Here is a 27,406-nt window from a genome sequence, read left to right as displayed (position 1 = left end):
ACATGACGTTAAAATCCAAAAAAAAATTTAAAATACAAATTTGGGATATCTGCTTTGTACAGGAGACAAGCTATTTTTTACTGTATCAAAATTCCAGTGGGTCAGATGTTTACATACATCACCTTTATATAGCTTGGAAATTTCTAAAAAACTATATCATTAATCTTCTAGGATAAAGTGGTAGTAAAAACAGACAAGACAATGAATGAATGAATGAATGAATGAATTAATGAAAGGAAAGCCAGGTTATTTTACTTTTTGGAGAAATGTTCTCAGATGAAACAAAAATTTAACTTTTTGGCCATAATAACCATTTTTATGTATGGAGGAAAGAGGGTTGCAAGCCAAAGATTGTCATCCCAATTATAAAGCACAGGGGTGGGTGCATCACGTTGTGGTGGTGTTTTACTGCAGGAGGGTCTGCTGCACTTTAAAAATACAATTTAAAGGCGCCCAGGTGGCGCAGCGGGATATTCCGCTGACGCACCAGCACCGAGTTTCTGATCACTCACTCACCTTCATTACATCCTCCGGAAGCAGGAAAAAACCAGCAGCCTCAGCTGTAAACACACGTAAGTGTCTCTGGAAATTGCTGAGGATTTAGGTTAACAGCCATTAAAATAGCATTTTGCTTACGAAACAAGACATTATGTTTTCAACAGAGGTGAGGGAATAGCTGGTGCTGTAGATAATGAGGAGGGTGAGATTACGATGGCAAATCAGGAAGTGTATGCAGGCCCAAAAGTAAATAATTATTAAGGTTTAATGATTTCCAATTCTCACAGCAGTAAAGAGAAAAGAAACCTGCATACTAGGTTTGTTGCTCCCGTTTGGTAGTTTCATACCAGCAGAAACATTCAAACATTTTAGGCCTTCATTAGGCATGCATTAGAAATTCTGTAATTGTAAAACACAACCGAGAAACAACATTTATTCACTTATTTCCATATAAATAAAGATATGTGTGGAACCAGCAGGTGCCAGTTCCCCCAACATGACTCCTTAACCAGGGTTAAGGTGTTCCTAGGACGGACACTAGCAAAAAAAAAGCCCTGGACCTGCTTGGTATTTCTCTTTCCAAAGCCGTAAGAGAGGCACACATGACTGGCCGGTGGTTCCTATTTCAATGGTGCACACATTGCCCCTCTTGCCAAACCCAATGCATTTCAATATAATTCCAGTGAGGACTTGACTTGGCCACTTCAAAACCTTAATTTCATTTCTTTCTAGCCATTTAGAGGTGGGATAGCTTGTGTTCTTTCAATCACTGTCCTGCTGCTTTACCCAATCACGCTTGAGCTTTAGGTCACAACTGACAGGCAGACATTCTGATAGAGTGGACTTGCAGAATGACAACTTCTCCAGGTCTTGTGGAAGCCCAGACCAACACACTACCGCCACGTTCTTATGGTGGAATGTGGTGTTAGCCTTACACCAAATATAACAGGACACACTCTTTTAAACGCCTGAAGGAATGCTTGAAAGAGATTAAGTGTTGGTTAGCAAATAGTTTTCTTCAACTGAATGAGGATAAAACAGAAGTTATTCTCTTTGGCTCTCCCAAATATACAGATCCTTTAATAGAAAACATTGGGGAACTGTCAGACTATGTGAAATCACAGGTAAAGAATCTTGGGGTAATATTTGATTCTGATCTGAAATTCGATAAACAAATAAACTCTGTTGTTAGAAGCAGCTTTTTTCACCTTAGATCAATTGCTAAGATCAAATCAATTTTGTCACCACAAGACCTGGAAAAGGTAATTCATGCACTTATTTCATGTCGCCTAGACTACTGTAACAGTTTGTATATGGGTATAAGTAAGTCTTCATTAGCTCGGTTACAGCTAGTCCAAAATGCAGCAGCACGTCTGCTCACAGGTACAAAGAAGTTTGACCACATTACCCCGGTCCTGGCATCTCTTCATTGGCTTCCTGTAAGCTACAGGATCCAATTTAAAGTTCTTCTGTTTGTTTTTCAGTCCTTATATGGATTGGCGCCATCTTACATAAGAGACTTGCTCCATTTCTATTGTTCTCCTAGATCTCTTAGGTCATCCGATCAATTGCTCTTGGCTGTGCCACGGTCACGGTCAAAGCTCAAAGGTGATCGAGCCTTTGCAGTTGCTGCTCCGAGGTTGTGGAACAGTCTACCTTTGGACATCAGGGCCGCTTCCTCCATTTCTGTTTTTAAATCTAGACTAAAAACGCACTTCTACCAACTAGCGTTTCCTGGATGAGTGTCATGGTCTGCGTTTCTGTTGTTCTACTGTTTTATACTTTGTGTTGCTTTTTTATATGTGTGTTTTATGTTTCAACATGTACAGCACTTTGGTTGTAAATGTGCTTTACAAATAAATTACTTACTTACTTACTTACATATCTTCCAAAAAGTTCCACCTTTTTCCATCATCACAAAAGTCTTGGGGTGGCTTTTTTAATGAATACAAGATGAGCCTTTGTGTTATTTTTGGTCAACAGAGGTTTTTGCCTTGCAATTTTCCTATGGATGCAATTTTTGCTCAGTGTCTTTCTTAATGTGGAGTCATGTACGTTGACATTAACTGAGGCATGCAGGGCATTAGATGGTCATCTGGGTTCTTTTGGGCCTCCTGAGTCATCAGTGCATTCTTCATGGAATTTTGGTGGTCCAGAAGGATCTGTCTGTACTTAACTGAAGCCTTAGCAATGACTTTGTAACCCACTTCAAACTTGTAGGTTTCAAACACTTTGTTTGCATCTGTAATTTAAATCTCTTTAGAATGTGACATCATGTGCTGCTTTTTAAGACCTTCTAGTCCACTTCACATTGCCAGACAGGTTCTATATAAGAGATGTTTAGATTAATTCTGTGGAGGCCAGTCCATGATTGTCAGTGTTTTATCAGCTGTTTCTCACTACAAATATGATTTTACTTGTTTAGCAGTGTGCTTGGATTTATCATGCTAAAAAATAAAACCACTCCCAATCAGGTGCTTTCCAGAAGGAATGGCATGATGAATTACATCCTGTCTGTACTTTTCAGCATTCATGATTCTAACAATTCGGCCAATATCTCCTACACTACTGGCAGAATTGCAGCCCCAAACAGGACAGACCCTCCTCCATGTTTCATTGAAGGACATAAGCACTCATTCGTCCATCTCTCTCCAACTCTTCTTTTCACATATTGTCGACTAATGGACCCACAAATCTCAAACTTTTAATTGTCACTGCATAATACTCTTTTCTGCGGATCTTCATCCCAATCTTCATGAGCTTTAGCTCATAGTTATAGCTCCTAGTCTTCTCACCTTGTTCCCTTTCCATAAAAAGTGGTTTCCTGGCTACTATTCTTTCAAAAAATCCATTACTGACCAAGCTTCTTCAGACTGTAGAAGGGTCTTCACTTTTTGCAGTCTCTCATCAGATTTTAAAAGTCTTCTTTGCCCTCCAGCCCTTTTTTATATTTCTTTATAATAGCTTAGAATACCACAGCTTGAGCATCCAGATTGTTTGCTGATTTCCCTTTGAGAGTGGCCTTGCTGATGCAAAATTATATATTATATTTATGTCTGTCAAATTATGTGATATTTGGTATTTTGTGGGGAATGATGTGTTTTATGCATATTAGATTTTTTAAACCCATTGTCACGGATAGTGATTCAGTGTAGAGGTGCCACACCCCTCTCTCACTCTCAGTCCTGACCTTTTATGATTGGTCCCCTCTGCTAATTAGCCCCAGATGCCCCTCATCTGAGGGTATTTAAGAGGGGAGCTGGGGAACAGTCTGGGGAGACTATTTGATTAGAATATGACTGCCTTTGTCATGTCGGATTTGTCATGTCTTAGTCTAGTCCTTGTTTAACTTTGTTAATGTTTGTTTAGTGTTTAGTGTCTTGTACCATGTTGTTAGCTTAGCTTAGCGTTTAGGTTCCTGTTTCATGTTTAGCATTTAGCTTTAGCTTTGTTCTTGTGTGTTTAGATTTAGCTTAGCAGTTAGCTTTAGCATAAGTTGTGTGTCTTGTTCTTCCGTCTTGTGTAAACCTGTCTTGTGTCTTTTGTTATTATTAAATACTTTTGATTCAACATCTCTGCGTGTGTGTCCGCCCCTCTTGTCCCATCATAGCCCATAGAGTTACACCCATACAACGTGTATGTAATGCTCAAGCCTGTCCTGCACAAACCTGGTGTAATAGACCTTTTAGACCTCAAAGCAGTCATTTTAATATAAAATAGCAAGACAAAAACAGATGTTAGCATTGACATTAATTAGGGTTCTATTCCATGTAGGTTTAAGAGAGCCCGGTTCCTGCTATATTGCTCAAGTGTAAGAGGAGGTCACTTTAAATACTTGCCACTTTAGCCTATATAGGTTCTTATCCTGACCAGTTAGGCCCTAATAACTAATCACTGATCTTAATGAGTTTAATTTTTGTAAGCAGTTTATCTAGCTAGGCAAGCTCTCTGACTTGGTTAATAGAATTTTGTCATTGTTACTTAAAAATGTAGTACCTGTTATGTTTATTGCTGCTTTTATAACCAACCACAATAATTAGCTTGGCTCAGAATCAATATTTGCTTCATTCTGACTAATCTATTTTTTTAAACTAATCACCTATGATTTGGTGTTCTTTGCTTAGATGCCTGACTCACTCTGACTAAAAGAAGCTAGTTCAGATCTATTAATCCCTTTTGTTAAAAGAAATACCTTCACAAATTCAACCACTTTGTTGTAAGAGTAGCATAACAGTGGTTTTCATTATGCCACTTTGGAATTTATTAGAAATAAAATTAGAAATAGAAATAAGAAATAGAATAGAATACAGTGGAAGTGGTGGTCTTCATGTGACAAAGAATGTGACAAAGAATTTTCTTTAACTGAAGAGATAACACAAGTTCAAATCTTTTAAGCATGAAGTTTCATGTTTCATGAACAAATAGTTAATTCTGCATGTGGTGCAAAATGACACATGATCTGTTCAACCCTGCCTATGAAATCCTCATATATCTCTAAAGATGCTTCAAGGTGAAAAGTAGTTGTGGAGCTTACAACAGAATTTTGGTCATATTTTGGTCATTGTGTTGAAAATTCCTTGGGCTTTATTGCACAAGGTTGGGTAACTATTGTTGTTTTTAAGACCTGTTTATAATTCCCCTTTAATTTTTAAATGTTTGATTGTGTGATTTCCAGAAGCCAGCCGTGACAGCTGTGAGCCCTCCGGTTATGCAGAATGTGGAAGCTCTTAGTGAAACCATGGCTGGATTTGGCACAGTGGAGGAGGTGCTAAAATACCTGGAGCCTGATCGCTGGCAGCGTGACCTAGAGGAACTTTACAAGCCCATGTGGCACGCGTTGGGCAAATCTTTCTTTTACCAGAAAAAAAGAGGTATTTGTTTCTAGAAACTAGTATATTCAGAGCCATTCAGAGCAAAACGAGCACAAGCACATAGCAGAAACCTTTTACTTAGCTATGTTCTTCAACATAGTTGAACAAAATAAGAAAGAAGTCCAAACACTTAATAACAGATGATTTAGTAGTGTGTGAACAGAACATTCAGTTTTTTTGTTTGCTATTATACCCAGTAATCGGGTTATTATACAAACATGGTTTAGGCAACAAAGCAACCAAATAAAAAGGAATAAAAAAAAAAAATTAAGGGTGATAAAAAAAACCTACGTGATGTGTTTTAGCATTAAAAACATGTATCTCCACTTTTAGTGGTTTTCACTTTTTTACATGTGTTGATTGTGGGTATAAATTTATGTCTGTCCATAGCAGCGAATATCAACATGACCAATGAAAGGATGAAAAATCATGCAATCTCTTTAACGAGTATCTCCATTGGCGGCTAGACATGTCCATCAAAACCGCGTATCTCCTTCCAGTACTGTTTGAGAAATGCGTAATGTTTGATCTATACAGTTTATTTAGGTTATTCAATTGCATGGTTGTAAACATGATTTATATTTGTACATGTAAGTCCATTTTACATATGAAACCGACGGACTGATGACCTGATAAAGACATATTTTTATTTCTGTGCTGAACTGTATCTAAATTGTGCCGTCTGTGGTTTGTTTGCACCGTTACTGTCAGGGGAAAAAGTTTTTTCTTTTTCCTGAAAAGTTGGGTTTTTGGAGATACATGTTTGTCATCTGACAGCGATGATGTGTAAACACTGTAACTTCATAGTTAAACCCTTGTTCTGTAGGTAAATGATTTAACCCAAAGATGATGACAAGCTTTAATAGAGGGAACTCACACTTTTCAAACCTGGATCCTTTTAAAAAAAACCTTCATATAGCAGATGTTTTTATTTAAAGCATTACTGCGATGCAAGTGTTAGCGCTGTACTAAATCTGTTTAATACTGTTTAAAACCTTAAAATATTTCTATGTGCCAAAACAAACTGCCAATTTATTCTACCTGTGTCCGTGTGGGTTTCCTCCGGGTGCTCCGGTTTCCTCCCACAGTCCAAAGACATGCAACTGAGGTGAATTGGAGACACTTAATTGTCCATGACTGTGTTCGTTATAACCTTGTGAACTGATGAATCTTGTGTGATGAGTAACTACAATTCCTGTCGTGAATGTAACTAAAGTGTGTAAAACATGACGTTAAAATCTAAATAAACAAACAAACTTCTACTGCATATAGAAGATGCTTTTATCCAAAGCATCACTGCAATGCAATTGGTAATAGCGCTATACTAACTCTGGTTTTTGCACATAGAAATATTTAGGTTTTAAACAGTATTAAACAAACGTATGTATGTTCTGTTTAACTGAACAGTGTAGACTGAAAATGTACGAATGCTCAATATAAAAACATCTGGAAATTATTTACCCACAGAGAATAAAGTTACACCACAAACAAGTAACTCACAATTGCATGTCAATTAACAAACGTAAATTGCAGTTTTGTTGTTTTAAAAGCAAACACAAAACATATTTTTTACAGTCTGTAGGTACTGCATCGTTGGTGGGTACTGGGGCCATGCCCATCGAACAGTGCACACAATACACAATACGACACACTTGGCTAATTTTATATTATGAAGTGTGCTTGCATTGACGTTTTGTTCCATGGTTTGGGTGGCATGGTTGCTCAGTGGGTAGCGCTGTTGCCTCACAGCAAGAAGGTCCTGGGTTCGATGCAGGTGGGGCGGTCCGGGTCCTTTCTGTAGAGTTTGCATTTTGTCCCCGTGTCTGCGTGGGTTTCCTCCCACAGACCAAAAACATGCAAGTGAGATTAATTGGAGAAACAAAATTGTCCATGACTGTGTTTGAAATTAAACTTGTGAACTGATGAATCTTGTATAATGAGTAACTACCGTTTCTGTCATGAATGTAACCAAAGTGTAAAACATGACTGTTAAATCCTAATAAATAAATAAATGTTATATGATTGGGATACTCTGTCCACAGTACACCTGTCTGCAGTAAGCCTTGTTGTCTGTAAAGAAACAGACTATGCCACAGTATATAAACATTCACACATACAGCATACATATACACTGACCAGGCATTAAATTATGACCACTGACCGGTGAAGTGAATAACACTGATCATCACCTTATCACGGCACCTGTTAGTGGGTGGGATATATTAGGCAGCAAGTGAACATTTTATCCTCAAAGTTGATGTATTAGAAATGGGCAAGTGTAAGGATTTGAGCGAGTTTGACAAGGGCCAAATTGTGATGGCTAGACGACTGGGTCAGAGCATCTCCAAAACTGCAGCTCTTGTGGGGTGTTCCCGGTCTGCAGTGGTCAGTATCTATCAAAAGTGTCCAAGAAAGGAACAGTGGTAAATCGGCGACAGGGTCATGGTAAGCGGCCAAGGCTCATTGATGCACGTGGGGAGCGAAGGCTGGCCCGTGTAGTATCCAACCGACATACTACTGTAGCTCAAATTGCTGAAGAAGTTAATGCTGGTTCTGATAGAAATACTGTGTATTCTGACACCTGTCACAGTTTGTTGCATATGGGGCAGCAAAAGGGGGACCAACACAATATTAGGAAGGTGGTCATAATGTTATGCCTAATCGGTGTATTTAGACATTTTAATGCAAATCTGTGGTGATGGTGCAGGTTCACATAATGTTATGTGGATGTACTGATACTGTAAGTTAAACATTTTACTGCATTTAAAGCATGCAGATTAACTGTATACTAAAGCAATAAGCCACGAGAGACCGTGCGTTACTGCGATTTTATCACGGGGAAGGTTGTTTTGGCACGACGCAAAGCGAGTGCCTAAAACATCTTTCCCCGTGATAAAATCATAGCAGTAACGCACGGTCTCGAGTCAACATAAAATATAATAAAATACAACAATGTTCAATTTATAAATGTTATTTACAAAAACACTTACAAAAAGCATTCTTCCGCGAACATAACATTCACTTTTTCTTTTCAGTGGCGTATTAATATGGAATGATGTGAGGTGGTCATAGGTGTGCGTTTATCGGGGATTTTACAACGGCTTCGAACTCGACTCAGCCAATCAGATTTTAGGACCGGAACTATCCGTTTTATAAATGGCTTGAATAAACCGATTACTGGGAAGAAATCCAGGTATCTTAATCAGATTACAGATTACACTCCAAATAAAGCCCTAATTGAATTAGGATAATTAAAGTATGCTGTACACATCAGCATTTGAACAATCAGATTGATCTTAATCAGGTTATTAGTGTGCTTGTAAACACTTAGTATCAGTTTAGTATTTCTGTGATTTGTTTATAGTTGACAAAAAAAAAAAGCAGAGTTTAAGGTTTGTGTGTGTGCAGGTGTGGGGGACCTGAACACCTTACGAGAGGAGGTTCGGCTCTACAGTTGCACTCCTCGTAACTTCTCTGTGTCCCTGCGTGAGGAGTTGAAGAGGACAGATGTCATTTACTGGCCAAGCTGCCTGCTGGTGATGCGCTGTGGGGGAAACTGTGCTTGCTGTTCAAACTCCTGCAATGACTGCCAATGTTCTCCCACCAAAGTCACCAAAAAATACCATGAGGTATGACTTTACTGGGCTCTGTATCCGTGGTATAGTGGAAAAATGTGACAGGTCACCATATAAGAAAGAGACAAATTAGTCAAACATTTTTAAAACTGTTTTAAAACCAGTGTTGGCTGCTCCCAAATTGCTCCCTGCTGTCTACATCAGTGCACTACAACAAATAGGTACAATAAAATGGTTTTCTCAGTTAACTAGTACATTTCTTTGGGTCCTGAGATCATTTGTAAAAACAATTCTCAATAAATAAAAAAACCTACATAAAGCCGCTCAGGTGGCACAGAGGTGAAATACGCTAGCACAGCTGAACTGGGATTTTGAATACATCATATTGAATCTCAGCTCTGCCATCCGGCTGGGGTGGGAAGCTATATGAACAATGCTTGTCTCTGTTCATCCAGGGAGGGAGCCGCATAAGGACCTCATAACTGATGCAATTACGACCTCTGCTGGCTGAGTTGAGGGATAATGCGATCAGGGTGTGGCTCTCTGTGCACAAAGCTGATTGGCATGTGAACTTCTCGTGCAGGTGAAAAGATGCAGTCGGCTACTGCTCATGTGTTGGAGGGGGCGTGTGTCAGTTCGCTTTCCTCAATTGGGGCAGGGGTCAGCACCAGTAGAGAGGAATCATAATGCAATTGGGTACAAATGCATAAAAAACATACATAGAACATTAAATCATTGGCCAAGGATCACAAAGAGACTAAAGTTGCAAGCCACTGTTCGCAATCAAACAAACATTACATTATTAAGGTCTTAAAGTCTGCTGGACAAAAATACCCCTTAATAATACCCCTTGGGACAGTGGTCGAAAGATTGACGGTTCAAATCCAGGCTCTGCTATGCAGCTACTATTGGGTCCTTGAGCAAGGCCCTTAACCCTGTCTGCTCCAGGGGCTCCGTACGATGGCTGACCCTGCACTCTGACCCCAGATTCCAAACAAGCTGGGATATGCGAAGAAAGAATTTCATTGTACTGTACACCTGTATATGTATATATGACAAATAAAGTATATCTTTATCTTCATCTTCATAAGGTTATGTAAGGTTTACAGCTGTCATAGGTTTAAAAAAGCTAAGGTACATTTAACCAGATCTTAAAAGTGCTGTATGTATATTTTTGACCAGCAGGGTCTGTGTTATTGAGTCCATGTCAACACTGAAATCCTTACCATGTCTCTTTTTTTCATTTGTCCATAGGTCTTGATGCTCAAATTCAGACCAGGTCGAGGGGCACAGAAGTCTTTGACGGACGTTGCACTCGAGCACCATGAGGAGTGTAGCTGTGAATGCAAGAATGACTAGGACTAAACTAAAGCCTGAACAGGAGTTTTAAATGGAAAATATTTATTTGTCAAAATTTGTTTTACTACTTTTAATTAACTTAACTCAAGCTCTCATTTTTATACTATCCTGCAGAGGGGAATGAGGACAAATCAATCTGGGACCGCTTACGTCTTCTCTGCATTCCTTTGGGGCCTTTCATAAACTTTAAATAAAGGATCCACATATTAAATATTAGGGTGTTTCTTTACATTTCCTTTGAATAATGCCAAAGCGATCAGGAAAAGAAGAATTCCAATGCCTTTTTGTCAGTGGTGCTTAAGGTGAGAGAGGGAACTGTGTTTTTTGTAGATAGCATTGTAGTGAAGCTAAAATCCTGTTGTAAATATACTTTTTTATTTGTGTCATTAGTTGATATAACTCTGTGTCTGTACAATGCTCATCTTTACACTGTGCTTTAATTGAGTGCATCAGCAGCCTGAAACAAAACATTTGAGAAACTTACCACGCCCACACACACGCACACACATACACTGTGGGGCTCTAGCATACATTATTCTTGGTGTATGCCACACAAGTATCAAAAATATGATCAAAGTTATCATTTCTGATGGTATCTTCACCTGTTTATGGGCTCATTTATTATTTTTGCTTGTACTTGTTTCATGCCTTATCTATCTTGCAAATGGTTAAAATGATACATTTGTCTTTTGCATACGACAAGTTTTACTAACACCAACAGTGTGTACATGAGTCCAGCTGGATATAAATGAAGACCGTGGAGGTGTAGCTTGAGAGGTTTTTTTTTTACTTTAGAGCACAAGGTGTTAATGGAGATTGTGATCATATACTTTGGGCATCCACCAAATGTCAACTGAAACATCGAACACTGTTACATTTTCTTTGTTGTGTTTTGAACATTTATACTTTTTGTGAGTCCCTGCATTTTTGTGTTTATACTGTCTATACTGTTTTTGCTGGTCACCAGCATGTTTTGTGTTTTTATGATTTAATATGCTGGCCACCATCCAGCACTTTTGTTTTGAATTAAAAACCAGCTCTACCTAATAATCGATTAGTATTTGGCAGCTCAAAGCTTACCCCAGCAACTACAACTGATGTTGATCTGTGTTGTTTTCAGCAGGGAAGTCTGGTAATGGCCCTCCTGTCTGTGCTGTATGTATTGAATCTTCACTTCAAAGCAATTTACAAATCTGCCGGAGACTTTTGTCCAGTTAAAACAGGCTACAATTCAAGGAATTAGATCAGTTGAGCGAGTCAATAAGCCTTACTTTGTTAATGGTACTGAAGTCTGCTAAGTGGGCAGAATATTGAAAAAGGAAACAATATGACAACCGTATACTTAATTGACTCACAAATCTGATGAATATGTTTAAGGGTTTACCATCTCTCAGATTCATAAATACTGAATGATCAATAAACTGGGTGTACATAAATATTTTTGAGTTAATTCTTGAATAAATACTATCAAATCATATCAAATGAACATGTGTAACATTTATATTTTATATGACTTTATTCTGGGCTTTCGGATAAACACATACCAACAAATTCTGGGGTTGACTGGAATAAAAAAAAGTGTTACATTTTAATGTTGAAAGTCTTACCAAGGCACCCAGGTGGCGCAGCGGGATATTCCACTTGCACACCAGCGCGGAGATTCTAAACTCCTCGGTTCAAAACTCGGCATTGCCACCGGTCGGCTGGGTGCCATCTAGCGGGCATAATTGGCAGTGCCCTGCAGCAGATACATTTCTAGGGCGGGATGTCCGGAATATGTGGGTGGGGTCTTCAAACGCTGTGTAAGGACTCTGATTAGCAGATAGAGAGGCATGGGTGAAAGGGGGTTCCGCTAAGGGCTGCGCACGGGTCGGAGGAGGCGTGAGCAGCAACATACCCACCTCGACTGCAATCAGGGATCCCACAGCAGCGGAAGACAAATTGACTACACTAAATTGGAAGAAAATAGGAGAAATTAAATTAATAAAAAAGAAAAACAAATTCTTTCCTACCAAACCCCTCATTTGGTTCTATGTTTGGTGTGCAGTTCTACACTGGAATACTTAATTATCTTTGGGATGATTTGACATCAATAGCAACCATGTCATTTTGTTCAACATTAGTAGCTGATTTCACATGTGCTCCTTTTATTAAATGTTTAAACTTTTTTACAGAAATACACCTAGAACTTGAGGCTGTTATTGCAGCAAGGAAGGGTAATGAAATATGGATGCTCATGGTTTTAAAATGGGATGTTTAGCAAGTTTTTGTTCAGTTGGGGAGGTATATACACAGATCACGCATAACATTATGACCACCTCTGTGTTTCTACACTCACTGTCTATTTTATCAGCACCACTTACCGTATAGAAGCACTTTGTAGTTCTACAATTTCTGATTGTAGTCCATCAGTTTCTCTACATTCCTTTTTAGCCTGCTTTCACCCTGTTGTTCAATGGTCAGGACTCTCCCAGGACCACTACAGAGCAGGTATTATTTGGGTGGTGAATCATTTTTAGCACTGCAGTGACACTGACCTGGTGGTGGTGTGTTAGTGTGTGTTGTGCTGGTATGAGTGGATAAGACACAGCAATGCTCATGGAGTTTTTAAACACCTCACTGTCCCTGCTGGACTGAGAATAGTCCACCAACCAAAAACATCCAGCCAACAGCACTCTGTGGGCAGCGTCCTGTGACCACTGATGAAGGTCTAGAAGATGACCAACTCAAACTGCAGCAATAGATGAGCGATCGTCTCTGACTTTACATCTACAAGGTGGACTAACTAGGTAGGAGTGTCTAATAGAGTGGACAGTGAGTGGACACAGTGTTTAAAAACTCCAGCAGCACTGCTGTGTCTGATCCACTCATACCAGCACAACACACACACCACCACCATGTCATTGTCACTACAGTGCTGAGAATGATCCACCACCTAAATAATATCTGCTCTGTGGTGGTCCTGTGGTGGTCCTGACCATTGAAGAACAGGGTGAAAGCAGGCTTAAAAAGTATGTAGAGAATTAGATGGACTACAGTCAGTAATTGTAGAACTACAAAGTGCTTCTACCTGGTAAGTGGAGCTGATAAAATGGACAGTGAGTGTAGAAACAAGGAGGTGGCTGATCAGTGTATATGCAGTCAGTTTTAGTATATTAGTAATATAATATACTAATATCATACATAATACTTGTATCAGAATCCTGAAATGTGTCTGTAATTACACACACTATATGTCCAAAATTCTTCACTTACTTCACTAACACCTTTTTTTTATTTATCAGGGGCATAAGGCCACACCAAACTCATTAAACCATTTTTTAAACCATGTATTTTTGACCTTGCACAGCCACAGACATGCTAGAACAGTAATGGGCCTTTTCCAAACTGTGAGCACAAATTTGGAAGCATATAATTTAGTTTATATAACTGCTTTTATGCAACGGTTAGCAGTGTGTATGGCTGCAACACTTAAACTACTTTGAACCTACATAATTAACAAAGTGAAAGTAGGTGAGAAAATGTGTAGGTGTGTGTTGCCCTGTGATGTACTGGCATCCTCGCCAAGATGAAGCAGCAAGTGTATGTCAATAACTAAATTACTGACTGATGAATTTAGCAGATTATCCTGAATGCTGACATGTCTATAGGTTAAAATTAAATAAAGATACAAAAACATCAGGCAATTTGACTAAGGTCCGCAACAAAAATGAGCAATAAGGTCAATTAATAAATATTAATGTTCCATACAAGTGTTTTACTTGCTTAGTTTCTTTTACATTTACATTTTTGGCATTTAGCAGACGCTATTTTCCAGTAAACATTTCCCCTCTCTTGTTCAAGCAGACAACAGTCCCAGGATACACATCTGCTAAAATCCTGTTAAAACAAAGGAATAGGTAAAACATTGTTAAGATGCTGTAGAAGATTAGTTAGATTAGAAGTGAACATTAGTACTCAGCTTAAGTACTTAGCAAAAAGGTGGGTCTTTAATCGTATTTTGAAGATGGTGAGAGACTCAGATGTTCGAAAAGACAGGGGAAGTTAATTCCACCAATTTGGGTGCTAGTACTAGGAACACATTTAATTCCTGTCTTTCTCGAGTTTTGGGTGGAAAATCAAGACGAGTGAGACTTGTGGCTTGGAGGTTGCGTTATACAAAGCAGGATTTTATGAATTCTCTACAGCAGCTTGGGGCTGGACCATTTTTGGCATTGTAGATGAGCATCATTGTTTTAAACTGAATGTGAGCAGCTACAATAAGCCAGTGAAGAGAACGCAGCAGTGGGGTGATGTGGCAGCGTTTGAGTTAGTTGAAAACCAGGCGGGCAGCTGCACTTTGAATAAATTACAGGGGTATATTAGTGGACATAATTTACATAGGCACCTGCCAGCAAGAAGTTGCAGTAGTCCAGCCTTAAGATGACAAGTGATTGGACAAGATTCTGAGTGGCTTTCATAGAAAGAAGTGGCCAAAACAAGGCGGAACCGACATGATTTTGTCATGTTAGCTACATGAGTAGAGAAAGATACTGACTATCCAGGACATTATTAGATGGTTTGATCTGGGAGTTATTAAGAGAGAAGACAAGGTCTTGGGTTGAAGACTGATCTTCCAGAAACATACAATTCCGGTTTGAGAGTACGCTGTGGACATCTTTGCTGGTGCTTTTCTAAGGATTTTCTATTTTTCTAATTTCTTTTTTCAGTGCTTTTTTTGCATATTCGTTTCTCTGGTGCTCCAGTTCTTTTGTGATTTTATGCTCTTGTTGACCTACAACTTTGCTGATTTCTGGACTTCTGTCCAGTGGACATTGTTCCAATCTTGGTTACCCAACAGCAACACTGGTAGCCAACCTTCAAGCCCTCTAACTCCTATTACACATTTTTTGACTATAGCCAGGGTAAATTTCGCTAAGTTTCTGGCTTAGTTTTTTGTGGACTATGTTGCTGTGCTGCAGAGCCTATTCACTGCTCTTCACTCGACTTTGTGTGTAATTTCTGGTGTTTGGATTAAGGCTTAGGTGTTACTTGTTTCACTAACCATAAAAATGGTGTTGGGATTACCTGCTTTGTTATTCACATACTTGGTTGCCAAAATTAAAAAGTTTAAACAAACATGCACATCTGGAATATGAAATTCCTTGAATTCCTTGACCGCCAAAATATATCCACTGGTCTTCTCACTCTCTTTTTGATCACTACATCTCACAGAATGACATCCCGTCATCTGGACTTTCAAATTTATTGTCTGCTTGAGGAATAAACCATAATGTTCTTTGGTCACTCTGTGCAATGGATCCCCAGTTGTCTAATTCTTCTACTATTCCTTCTATGCACACTGCCAAAATAGGACTTTTGTACGCTCACTCAATCACCAACAAAGCATCTATGCTTAATAAATTAATACTCTAAAAGAATTTAGACAACATCCTGGGGACTGCCTCCACTTCAATTTAAGGCGAGTCTCACAGGGAAAGGAGGAGGTTTAGCTTTAGTATATCACAGCAGAATGCAGATAATAGAACTGGTCTTTTATGATGTCACTACTTGCGAATACTTGGCTTTGAAAATGTCTTCCCCTACTCCACCTTTATTGTTGCTAATCTATCGTCCTCTGAAAACTGTGTCTCACTTTCTGTCTGACCTTAATGAACTACTACTATGGTCTTTTCCATCTGCCCTGCTGTCATCCTCATGGGTAATTTTAACTTTGGCCATTTACTATTGAGCTAAACTAAACTACTTTTGGCTGCTCTTCAATGCATAGTCTCATTTAGCATGTTGATTGTCATATACTTCTGATCTGCTCCTCTGGTCTCAATTTAGTTTCTGTTACTGATTTTCTTTGTTGGCTTCACTGACCACAAGCTGATTGAATGTTGTCTTAGTTCACCTGCTGTCAAACCCCTATAGAAAACCACTGTGTCTTTCCAAAATTCACTTGATCTGCATCTCTTTTCTATCTTCAGATTTTTTCAAATTTTTATCCCCTAATGCCATGGTCAAATTAAAGTGATTCCCAAATTAAAGTCACATTCCTTCCCATGGAACACCCCTGAGTTTAGAGCCATAAACTGACTGACTATCCACCACTCACTATACATGGAACACATCTACTTACAGATATGCCCTAAACAAAGCCTATTGATTGATTGATTGATTTTATTAAACCATTTCGTATTTTTAAACATAACAAGCACTCCAGCCCTCTCTAGATGCAGTGCCTCTTGTAAAAATAGAAACAGTCAGGGATAACTCAAAAAAGTCCGAAGACTTATTTCCATTGTGGTCCCTATACATAAATAAATCCAATAATAAGCAGCATAACAAGCTTGACATCATAATACAAATCACTAAAACATAACAACACAATACATTCATTTAAATTCATAAACATTATTAACACTTTATTTTTTTTAATTAGCAAAAAAAAAAAAAAAAACTTTCACTTAACCATTTCTTAACGGCCTGTCTAATAGTGGTGGTAAATTCGGTTCATTTTATGGACTCGGGTTAATATGAGTCACTCAGTAATGTGATCCGGTTCACTTGGGTCAGTTGAGTCACTTAAGTCACTTGTACTGACATTCTGATTGTGATTGATTTACTGCATTAAAATGCATTCAAATATCACTTGTCCTCTGTGCACTCATCTTCTGTAAATAAATCCTTCTCTCTTAATTCTCTTGGCACCTCACACTTCTCTTGTCAGTGACAAGTTGACACTTTTCTAAGTGAAATCTTGATCATGCGGGAGAGGGGGGTGGACTCACCTATCAATCAGATGGGTATATTAATGGGTCAATGGTTTAAAATTACCATGGGGGCTATGATACTCCTTAAGTGGTACAGTACTAAAGTAGCCTGTAAGCATTTGCATTTTAATAATAATAATAACTATATTTTGTTGTTGTTTTGCTTACAAGAAAATATGATGCATGACTAATCTGTATCACTACTACTGATAATAATAATAATAATAATGGCATGTGCATCAAATCAGTCACATAACAAACACCAGTGAGTTTAATTGCTTGTTTATTGGAATATTTAACTTATTACTTAGATTCACGGACTGGAGTAACGTCGGTTCAGCCAAATCATCTGAGTCCACAGTGTTTCTTGTGTACTTAGCGGCAGCCAGTCAGAGGACTCATAGGATCCGGGTTAATTGAGATTTCAGACTCGTGATTCCTGATTCAGTACAAAGATTCAAATCATTAATGAATTCCTAGCTTTCAGCACAATGTCCCCCACTTTTAACCACATTAAAAACTGAAATTTTATTTAATTTCACTCTTGTACCAAATAAAATCGATTCTGATTTCCTCAAGTGAAGTGAAAACCTATTCTCAGACAACCACCTACTAACCTTCAATAATTCATCACTCAATGACCGTTCTATAAAACTTTTATCTTTGTGATAAAATAAGAGTGCTGAATCATCTGCGTACAAAAGAAGTTTACATGAACATACCGACTTCAAATCATTGATATACAAAAGTAAAAAGAGTGCACCCAATACACTTCCTTGAGGAACCGTTCTTCCTATTACCCCACCATTATCAAAGGCAGCAGATCCAGTCCTTCAGCTCTTTTTAGGACCATAAATAAATTTCCTCAGCCTCACAAAGTGTATATCCCCAGTTCCCCTTTTCAGTTTCAGCCTTTTCAGGATGACTTTTTAAAAAAAGAAATGTCATCCAACATTTCCCCAGTGAAACTCAGCCTTTAACTGTTCAACTTAACAACCTGTCTGTTTTCATTCATGTTGTCAGCTGTAGTCTTTGAGATCATATTAAATTAATTTTCTTCCTCTTGTTCTCTCCCTGCTCCTACGGCTCTTTTTAAATAATGTTTTAATATTTATTTGATAAATCAGAGTTTTTCTTCAGGTTCTTTCAGGCTAAGGTTCTTTCAAAGTGAGCTGCAATCATACTCTTTCATCACTCCCCTGTTTGCATCCCCACCATCAGGTGTGCCATTGCTGAGGAGGAGGTAGCGAAGGCCTGTATCAAACCAGACCACCTGCCGCTATTAAAGCTGATATGCCAGCGGTGTAAAAGGAGAGGGCTCCAAAGCCCCGAGGGTTGCCCTTAACCTCGAGTACACTGTGGGCTAAGTGGGCTGGCAGAAAGGTTTGTGGCTGACGTATGTGGTTGATGGCAGGCAGATGAGGACTTTTGTGGACACAGGCTCAATGGTATCACTACTTCAGTGATACCAGTGATATATACTGTATATATATATATATATACACTGGTGCTGGTCATAAAATTAGAATACCATGAAAAAGTTGATTTATTTCAGTAATTCCATTCAAAAAGTGAAACTTGTATATTATATTCATTCATTACACACAGACTGATATATTTCAAATATTTATTTCTTTGAATGTTGATGATTATAACTGACAACTAATGAATTCCCTGTGTCAAGCCACTCTTGAACAAGAGACAGCGTCAGAAGCGTCTCGCCTGGGCTAAAGACAAAAAGGACTGCTGAGTGGTCCAAAGTTATGTTCTCTGATGAAAGTAAATTTTGTATTACCTTTGGAAATCAAGGTCCCAGAGTCTGGAGGAAGAGAGGAGAGGCACAGAATCCACGTTGCTTGAGGTCCAGTGTAAAGTTTCCACAGTCAGTGATGGTTTGGAGTGCCATGTCATCTGCTGGTGTTGGTCCACTGTGTTTTCTGAGGTCCAAGGTCAACGCAGCCGTCTACCAAGAAGTTTTAGAGCACTTCATGCTTCCTGCTGCTGACCAACTTTATGGAGATGCAGATTTCATTTTCCAACAGGACTTGGCACCTGCACACAGTGCCAAAGCTACCAGTACCTGGTTTAAGGACCATGGTATCCCTGTTCTTAATTGGCCAGCAAACTCGCCTGACCTTAACCCCATGGAAAATCTATGGGGTATTGTGAAGAGGAAGATGCGATATGCCAGACCCAACAATTCAGAAGAGCTGAAGGCCACTATCAGAGCAACCTGGGCTCTCATAACACCTGAGCAGTGCCACAGACTGATGGACTCCATGCCACGCCGCATTGCTGCAGTAATCCAGGCAAAAGGAGCCCCAACTAAGTATTGAGTGCTGTACATGCTCATACTTTTCATGTTCATACTTTTCAGTTGGCCAACATTTCTAAAAATCCTTTTTTTGTATTGGTCTTAAGTAATATTCTAATTTTCTGAGATACTGAATTTGGGGTTTTCATTAGTTGTCAGTTATAATCATCAACATTAAAAGAAATAAACATTTGAAATTTATCAGTCTGTGTGTAATGAATGAATATAATATACAAGTTTTACTTTTTGAATGGAATTACTGAAATAAATCAACTTTTTCATGATATTCTAATTTTATGACCAGCACCAGTATATATATATACCTGACAGGTGAAGTAAATAACACTTATTATCTCTTCATCACGGCACCTGTTTGTGGGTGGAATATATTACGCAGCAAGTGAACATTTTATCCTCATGTGTATCCTTGATGTGTTAGAGGCAGGAAAAATGGGCAAGCGTAAGGATTTTAGCGAGTTTGACAAGGCTAGACGACTGGATCAGAGCATATCCAAAACTGCAGCTCTTGTGGGGTGTTCCTGGTATGCAAAGGTCAGTATTTATCAAAAGTGGTCCAAGGAAGGAACAGTGGTAAACCGGCAACAGGGTCATGGGCAGCCAAGGCTCATTGATGCATTGGAGTGAAGGCTGGCCCGTATGGTCCGATCCAACAGATGAGCTACTGTAGCTCAAATTGCTGAAGAAGTTAATGCTGGTTCTGATAGAAAGGTGTCAGAATACACAGTGCTTCACAGTTTGTTGCGTATGGGGCTGCATAGTCGCAGACCAGTCAGGGTGCCCATGCTGACTCCCATCCACCGCCGAAAGCACCAACAATGGGCACGTGAGCATCAGAACTGGACCACGGAGCAATGGAAGAAGGTGGCCTGGTCTGATGAATCACGTTTTCTTTTACATCACGTGGATGGCCGGGTGCGTGTGTCTCGCTTACCTGGGGGACATGTGGCACCAGGATGCACTATGGGAAGAAGGCAAGCCGGCAGAGGCAGTGTGATGCTTTGGGCAATGTTCTGCTGGGAAACCTTGGGTCCTGCCACCCATGTGGATGTTACTTTGACACGTACCACCTACCTAAGCATTGTTGCAGACCATGTGCACCCTTTCATGGAAACGGTATTCCTTGATGGCTGTGGCCTCTTTCAGCAGGATTATGTGCCCTGCCACAAAGCAAAAATGGTTCAGGAATGGTTTGAGGAACAAATTATTTATTTATAGATATAGATAGATAGTCAGATATATAGATATGTGTATAATGAATATTGCAGAATTTTATAAAAGTAGCAGAGATTTACTTTAACATCACAGAGAAGAATTTTTTTAATACAGTAAGGTGGTTTGATTATTAGTTTAAGATTAAAGTGTGAAATGACTGTTGTGGTTAAGGAGCTCTGTGGAAAATGCTGTTAGCATGTCTATTTGTTCTGGTTTTGATGGCTATGAATCCTCTGCCAGAAGGAAGTGTCTGTAAGAGGAGATGTCCAGGATGAGAGGGGTTGGCACGTTTCATCACTCTGTCAATGTCCTGATGTGTTGACAGACTACAGCCAATGATCCTCTTCACTGTCCTAAATATGTGTGTAGTAACGTTTCTCGCTGTGCCATTTTATTATTGCATGCAAATATGACTTGCTTCAGCAGTCTCACACTGAGATGAATAAAAAATCATAAAAGGATACAAGTTAACCAGCTTTACTGTTGTCACCAGCTTTACTGACTTTCTGAGTCAAACTCTTCTTTCACAGTCTTTAATTTATGCTGCAACTGTCACCCTTCTCTACCCTCATGGAAGTAATTTTCCACTGTAAAGCGAACAAGGAAAAAATTATGGTGGCAGATCTTTGACATGATTTCCCTGGAAACTCAATCACCAGTGTCTGTAATTAAAAATGCATACTGTATAAATGGTGGACCACATTTGACTGGTATACTCTTTTTTTCTTAATTACAGACTGCAAAGTGTATTGCCAGAAACCAGTGGTGGTTGTGGAGAGAACAAGATATCTGACATTTCATTTTAAAGTATTAATATAAAAAGATGTGTATTGTGATGTTTCTTCTCTAGGTTTAAACAGTTAGGTTTAAACGCTTCAAAGAAGCTTTGAGATCAGATATGGATTTATGGTTATACAGATTTAAGAAAACAGTTAATCTCTGCTTAAATACATATGATTCATCTCATAAAGTCCTTGAGCATTACAGTGTGGCCTACAATTAGTTCAGAGTAAGGTTTGAGTTATATGTTAAATATGTGTGAGAGCATAATAAAGTGGACATCAAGATAGTAATAAGGGCACAATATCATTGCTATTTAAGGTTAAACAAACTGGGGTAAGAGTCTATTGTGTGTTGACTTTAAGAAAATAAAAAAATGTATGGGGAGTTTATAGCAGCCAATCCACCTGATTTTTGCTAGTGGTGGTAAATTTGGTTCATTTTATGGACTCGGGTTAATCTGAGTCACTCAGTAATGTGATCCGGTTCACTTGGGTCAGTTGAGTCACTTGTACTGACATTCTGATTGCAATTGATTTACTGCATGAAAATGCATTGAAATATCACTTGTCTTCCATGCACTCATCTTCTGTACATAAATCCTTCTCTCCTAATTCTCTTGGCACCTCACACTTCTCTTGTCAGTGACAAGTTGACACTTTTTTGTAAGTGGAATCTTGATCATGCGGGAGAGGGGGGTGGGCTCACCTGCCAATCAGATGGGAATATTAATGGGTCAAGGGTTTAAAATTACCATGGGGGCTATGATACTCCTTAAGTGGTACAGAGTACTAAAGTAGCCTGTAAGCATTTGCATTTTAATAATAATAATAACTTCATTTTGTTGTTTTTTTACTTACAATATTAATATGCTGCATTACTAATCTATACCTTGACTACTGATAATAATAATAATAGCATGTGCATAAAATCAGCCACAGAACGAACCCCAGTGTGTTTAACTGCTTGTTTATTGGAATATTTAACTTATTACTTAGATTCACGGACTGGAGTGAAGTCGGTTCAGCCAAATAATCTGAGTCCGCGATGTTTCGGTGACCTGCTCACTCGCCCTATGTACTTAACAGCAGCCAGTCAGAGGACTCATAGGATCCGGGTTAATTGAGATTTCGGACTCGTGATTACTGATTCAGTACAAATATTCGAATCATTATCCCGGGTGATTCAGGAACCGCCCAGCTCAAATTTTTGCAGGCCTGCAATAGATGGGCGCCCTGTTGTCCAGGGTGTGTTCATGGCTTGCGGCCAATGACTTGCAATACACCCATTTGTCTAAAACAGGGGTTTTCAACCTTTTTGGACATGAGCCTTCTTTCGTGTGCCGACCTTGAACTGGTGCACCCCCCAACCCAAACCCCCGCAACCTCCCCATCAACCCTTGCACAGAAAATATAGTAAAAGCTCTTGACAAGCTAAAATAATATAATTAACATTGTGCGCATCATACATACAAAGCAATTTTGCTAATTGAAATAAATAATAAAAACCCTAACATTTTCACTGCGATGGCTGAACATATTCTTCGAGCACATTGTAGAAATTCAACTAGCCATAAACCTTAAGCGGTACTTGCTTTTGATGTACAAATCAAACGAATCGACTCCTGAATCACTTATAGCGATATTGTAAACAGAGCATCTCCCACTATACACATCTCTTAAAGACACACACATCCTATAACAGCAGTCATTGTTTTTGTCACCGATTTATCTTCACTGTTAGCCCTATTTTTAAGTTTTGCTAGCCAACTGTCTTTTTTTCAGACTGAACTGGATAACTGGAAAGGGGGGGGGGCATGCCCCACAGGTTGAAAACCCCTGGTCTAAAAGAATTTCCTAATACACTCTCCAAAAAATGTGGGTAGGTGTCGATACCAGTCATGTTTGGCAGTGAGTGCCAGCTGGCCAGTGAGTGTGCAATGGGCCAAGAGCTCCGAACTTGATCTTCGGCAGGCCGCTGGATAACAATCTGCTGCCTAAACCATAGGCCGACTATGTGATTGAGCAAATGGACAGAGTGCATCACATACCCATGCAACATGTTTTAACAGTGTGGCACCAGCAGAAGAAACATTATGATCTTTAAACAAAAGGGTGCAAGTTCCAGTATGGAGAGCGAGTGTGGGTCTTCAACCCGTGCCGAAAGAAAGGACGCTTGAGAGAAAGTCGATGTGGTGGAGCCACATTTCTTTTAGACAAGCAGCCGACAAGCAGTTGATACTGCACCCTCTGTCATCACATACCCGACTTGCCAGTGCCAACAAACAGGGACACTCTGGCTTAAGCTCAAGCCATTAAACTTGCCAGCCCCAGGCCGCTTAGAGACTTTAAGTAGGCACTTTCTGCCTGAAACACCGGGGGGAAGGGGCAATGTAACATTGGTGGGTATTAGGGAAGCCTCTTAGGACATTATGTAAAAAGTTATAGTCACAAAAACTTGTGGATTGTATACCCTTTTCAGGGTGGATTGTCAATTTAAGAGTGCTTGACTGTTTCTGACTATGCAGTACACCACCTGTCTGCTCAAAAGACCCTCCTAATAAAAGCCATAAGAGCTGTTCACTGTAAGGCTGTTTTGTGGACAAATAGCCTATGCTACAGCATTGTGTGGTAATAGCATTTAGCGTCTACATCTACAGTGTGGTGTGGTAATTATCTTAAATAATGTATTTACTATGCATGTATTAAAAGCTATTGAAAACTAGAAAAAGAATAGAAAAGCAGTGTACTAGTTATTTTAGTTCTAAGCTGATTCAGTGTGTTTTTTTTGTGGGACTTCTGACCTTGTATGAACTTCACTATCACATTTGGCACTGTCGGACACTGTTGAGATACATCTATCCAACACAAACACCCACCCACCCACAGACAGACAGACACACACACACACACACACACACACTCCATATAGACAGATTTAGAGGTCACCTACGCTTGACAGACATTACAGGTAATCAGACTGGAATAACTCTCCATTGTGCTGAGCTAAGTGGAAATATTCAACCTTTTTCCAACCTTGATGGCTTCTTTTGCTTCACACCCCTCCCACACACACACACTCTCTCACACAACTATTAACTGCATATGCTACATAGCCATGAGAATTTACCATACAAAGGCAGGTAGTGATTAGATTAGATAAGGGTACGGGCTAATATTTATCTGTTTGGCACAGGAAGAGGAGCTGGATATAAAAATTGAGGGCTTTCTTGCTCAGCTCTTTTGGTCTCTTATGCCATTTCTTATTGAAGTAAAAGTAGAAGCTTGGGCAGTTTTTTTTTAGCTTAGTAAAACAATCTTATAAAGGAGCGCTTAAAAATCAAACAATAAAATAACTATTAATATTCATGGTAAAAATACAAATCCAAAATACATTTTACTTTGTTTCTGGGACACATCATTAGAATTTTTCAGTGTGGGCCACAGCCAGCAGTATTTTATTTAGAAATAACACAAGTATGCATTTTAGATAACTGAAATTAAGGTTAATCATTTTGGGGAAAAAAGCTTCTAACTATATGCTCCTAGTTTTAGAAATCAGTAAACCTAATAACCTAATACAGGTTATATGAACCCCCAAACCTGGACCGGGTGTCTTGTTAGTTTGCATAGCTTAAGTAGCTGTGGTGATTTCTTTCAAGTTCAAAGGTGAATCAAGCTCTTGCGCAACCTCCAAATTCCTAATTTGAGGAATCAGGGTAAACAAAATGAAAAGAACTACAAATATACATAACAAATCAAATATTAAATATAACATTGAGTAGTAACATAAATATTGGCAAGTTGAATATGATACGCCTTACAAAAAAGAGTCTAATTTAAAAGATATAGCATCCTTTTTCAAGTAAGACAGAGAGTACCACGCTAGAAACAGTAACCCACTGTTAATGTTGAGCTTTCTTGAGAATATCAACGGAGCCTTCATAATAATGAAGTCTTGCTATTATGGGGCTTTATAATTCATCAGGCCTCAGACTGGGTGCCAGAGATTGGTGAACTCTATTCACCAGTAAGCTTTTGTCCAGAGCGATTGCTGATTTGAGGAACATACACTGACTAGGCATAACATTATGACCACTGACAAGTGAAGTGAATAACACTGATTATTTCTTCATCACAGCACCTGTTAGTGGGTGGGATATATTAGGCAGCAAGTGAACATTTTATCCTCAAAGTTGATATGTTAGAAGCAGGAAAAATGGGCAAGCGTAAGGATTTGAGAAAGTTTGACAAGGGCCAAATTGTGATGGCTAGACGACTGGGTCAGAGCATCTCTGAAACTGCAGCTCTTGTGGGGTTTTCCCCATCTGCAGTGGTCAGTATCTATCAACAGTGGTCCAAGGAAGGAACAGTGGTAAACCGGCAACAGGATCATGGGTGGCCAAGGCTCATTGATGCATGTGGGGAGCGAAGGCTGGCCCGTGTGGACCGATCCAACAGACAAGCTACTGTAACTCAAATTGCTGAAGAAGTTATAGTTGGTTTTGATAGAAAGGTGTCAGAATAACACAGTGCATCACTGTTTGTTGCATATGGGGCAGCAAAAGGGGGACCAACACAATATTAGGAAGGTGGTCATAATGTTATGCCTGATCGGTGTATGTGGTAGCGGTAGATAGTAAAAAAAAAAATTCACCCTCTGAAATTCCTACTTTCCAAAGATTTTGGTGTTGGTATCTGGCCTCTCAGTCTTTACATTTAGCATTGAGCTTGTTGATCTCTTTAGTCAGGAGCTCAACTTTAGCATGTAGCACATCTGTCTTATCAGTGCACATGGTCAAGGAATGTTCAATATCAGAGACTGTATTCTTCATATTAGCAAATTATGACTTAAATGCTGCAGCCTCATGTCAGCTTATCTTTCATGTCCTGGAGCTCAGAATTAATTTAGAATGATGGTCCTTCAAAATTGCTTAAAGTTCAGTGATGACAGCTTGCACCAGCTCGGATTTCAGCGAGGTGATGTCTAATGTGGCAGCAGGTTGTAGCCTCTGCTGGAGATGAGGCGGCACCTGCAGGGGAGGACGTATTTTGTGCAACAGGCTGGATAGGCGATTGTGTCGAGTTTGACTTTTTTATTTGGCTTTGGAGGCATTGCGGTGTCAACAATCAATAAAACAAACTTAAAAATAGAAAATAGAAATAAAAACTAATACATAAAAGAAAGAAGTTAAATGTGAATTAAAGCAATAAAATTAAAATTGTGTTCGTGGAGACTACCAACCACACGTCTACTCCATGCTGCGCCAATTCCTTGAATTGTTTAATGATATTATGGACATCAGAAATAGAAATATGCAAATAACTTTTTATGTTTCTTTGAGGTACATTGTTTTTAAACATTTCAATAATTTTCTCATGCATTTGTTGACAAACTAGAGATCCTCTGGCCATCTTTGCTCCTTAAAAACTCTTTTGTGGATTCTGCTTTGGTACCAAATCATGATTACAATCACCTCAGCATCGGTTTGAAATTATCCTCTTAAACCTTTATTTACCCAAAAAGTACATCCCCAAATCAGAAAAAGTTGGGACAGCATGGAAAATACAAATAATAAAAAAACACATTCACTTTGGCAACTTCATTTCATTTATTAATAAACATCCATTCCTGCAATTCAGGCCTGCAACACATTCCAAAAAAAGTTGGGACAGTAAAGCATTTAGGCAGGCAGGCCAATCCAGTACCCGTACCCTCTTCTTCCGCAGCCATGCCTTTGTAATGTGTGCAGCATGTGGTTTTGCATTGTCTTGTTGAAAAATGCACGGACGTCCCTGGAAAAGATGACGTCTCAAAAAAGATCTGGAATGCTGATTCATCTGACAACAACACACGTTTCCACTGTGTGATGGTCCATCCTAGATGCCTCTGAGCCCAGATAAGTCGACGCCGCTTCTGGACATGGTTAACATAAGGCTTCTTTTTTGCACAGTAGTTCAAAGTTCTAAGTGGCATTTGTGCATGTAACTCTGGCAAACCTTTGTCAAGCATTACAAT

At 39.2% G+C, this 27,406-nt stretch overlaps 1 protein-coding gene across 1 annotated transcript in view; it reads left to right on the top strand.

Moving 5' to 3' along the window:
* pdgfc (platelet derived growth factor c) overlaps positions 1 to 10,519 on the top strand; it is a 128,134-nt gene extending 117,615 nt beyond the window's left edge. Inside the window, exons 4-6 of the mRNA XM_062999877.1 lie at positions 5,174 to 5,369; positions 8,778 to 8,998; positions 10,199 to 10,519. Coding sequence (XP_062855947.1) covers positions 5,174 to 5,369; positions 8,778 to 8,998; positions 10,199 to 10,303 — 522 coding nt within the window. The 3' untranslated portion in view covers positions 10,304 to 10,519. The remainder of the gene's footprint in view (positions 1 to 5,173; positions 5,370 to 8,777; positions 8,999 to 10,198) is intronic.
* The last annotated feature ends 16,887 nt before the right edge of the window (positions 10,520 to 27,406 follow it).

This window comes from Trichomycterus rosablanca, chromosome 8 (genome assembly GCF_030014385.1).
Source record: "Trichomycterus rosablanca isolate fTriRos1 chromosome 8, fTriRos1.hap1, whole genome shotgun sequence".
Classification (NCBI taxonomy): Eukaryota; Metazoa; Chordata; class Actinopteri; order Siluriformes; family Trichomycteridae; genus Trichomycterus; species Trichomycterus rosablanca.
This window is presented reverse-complemented; position numbering and strand designations above follow the sequence as displayed.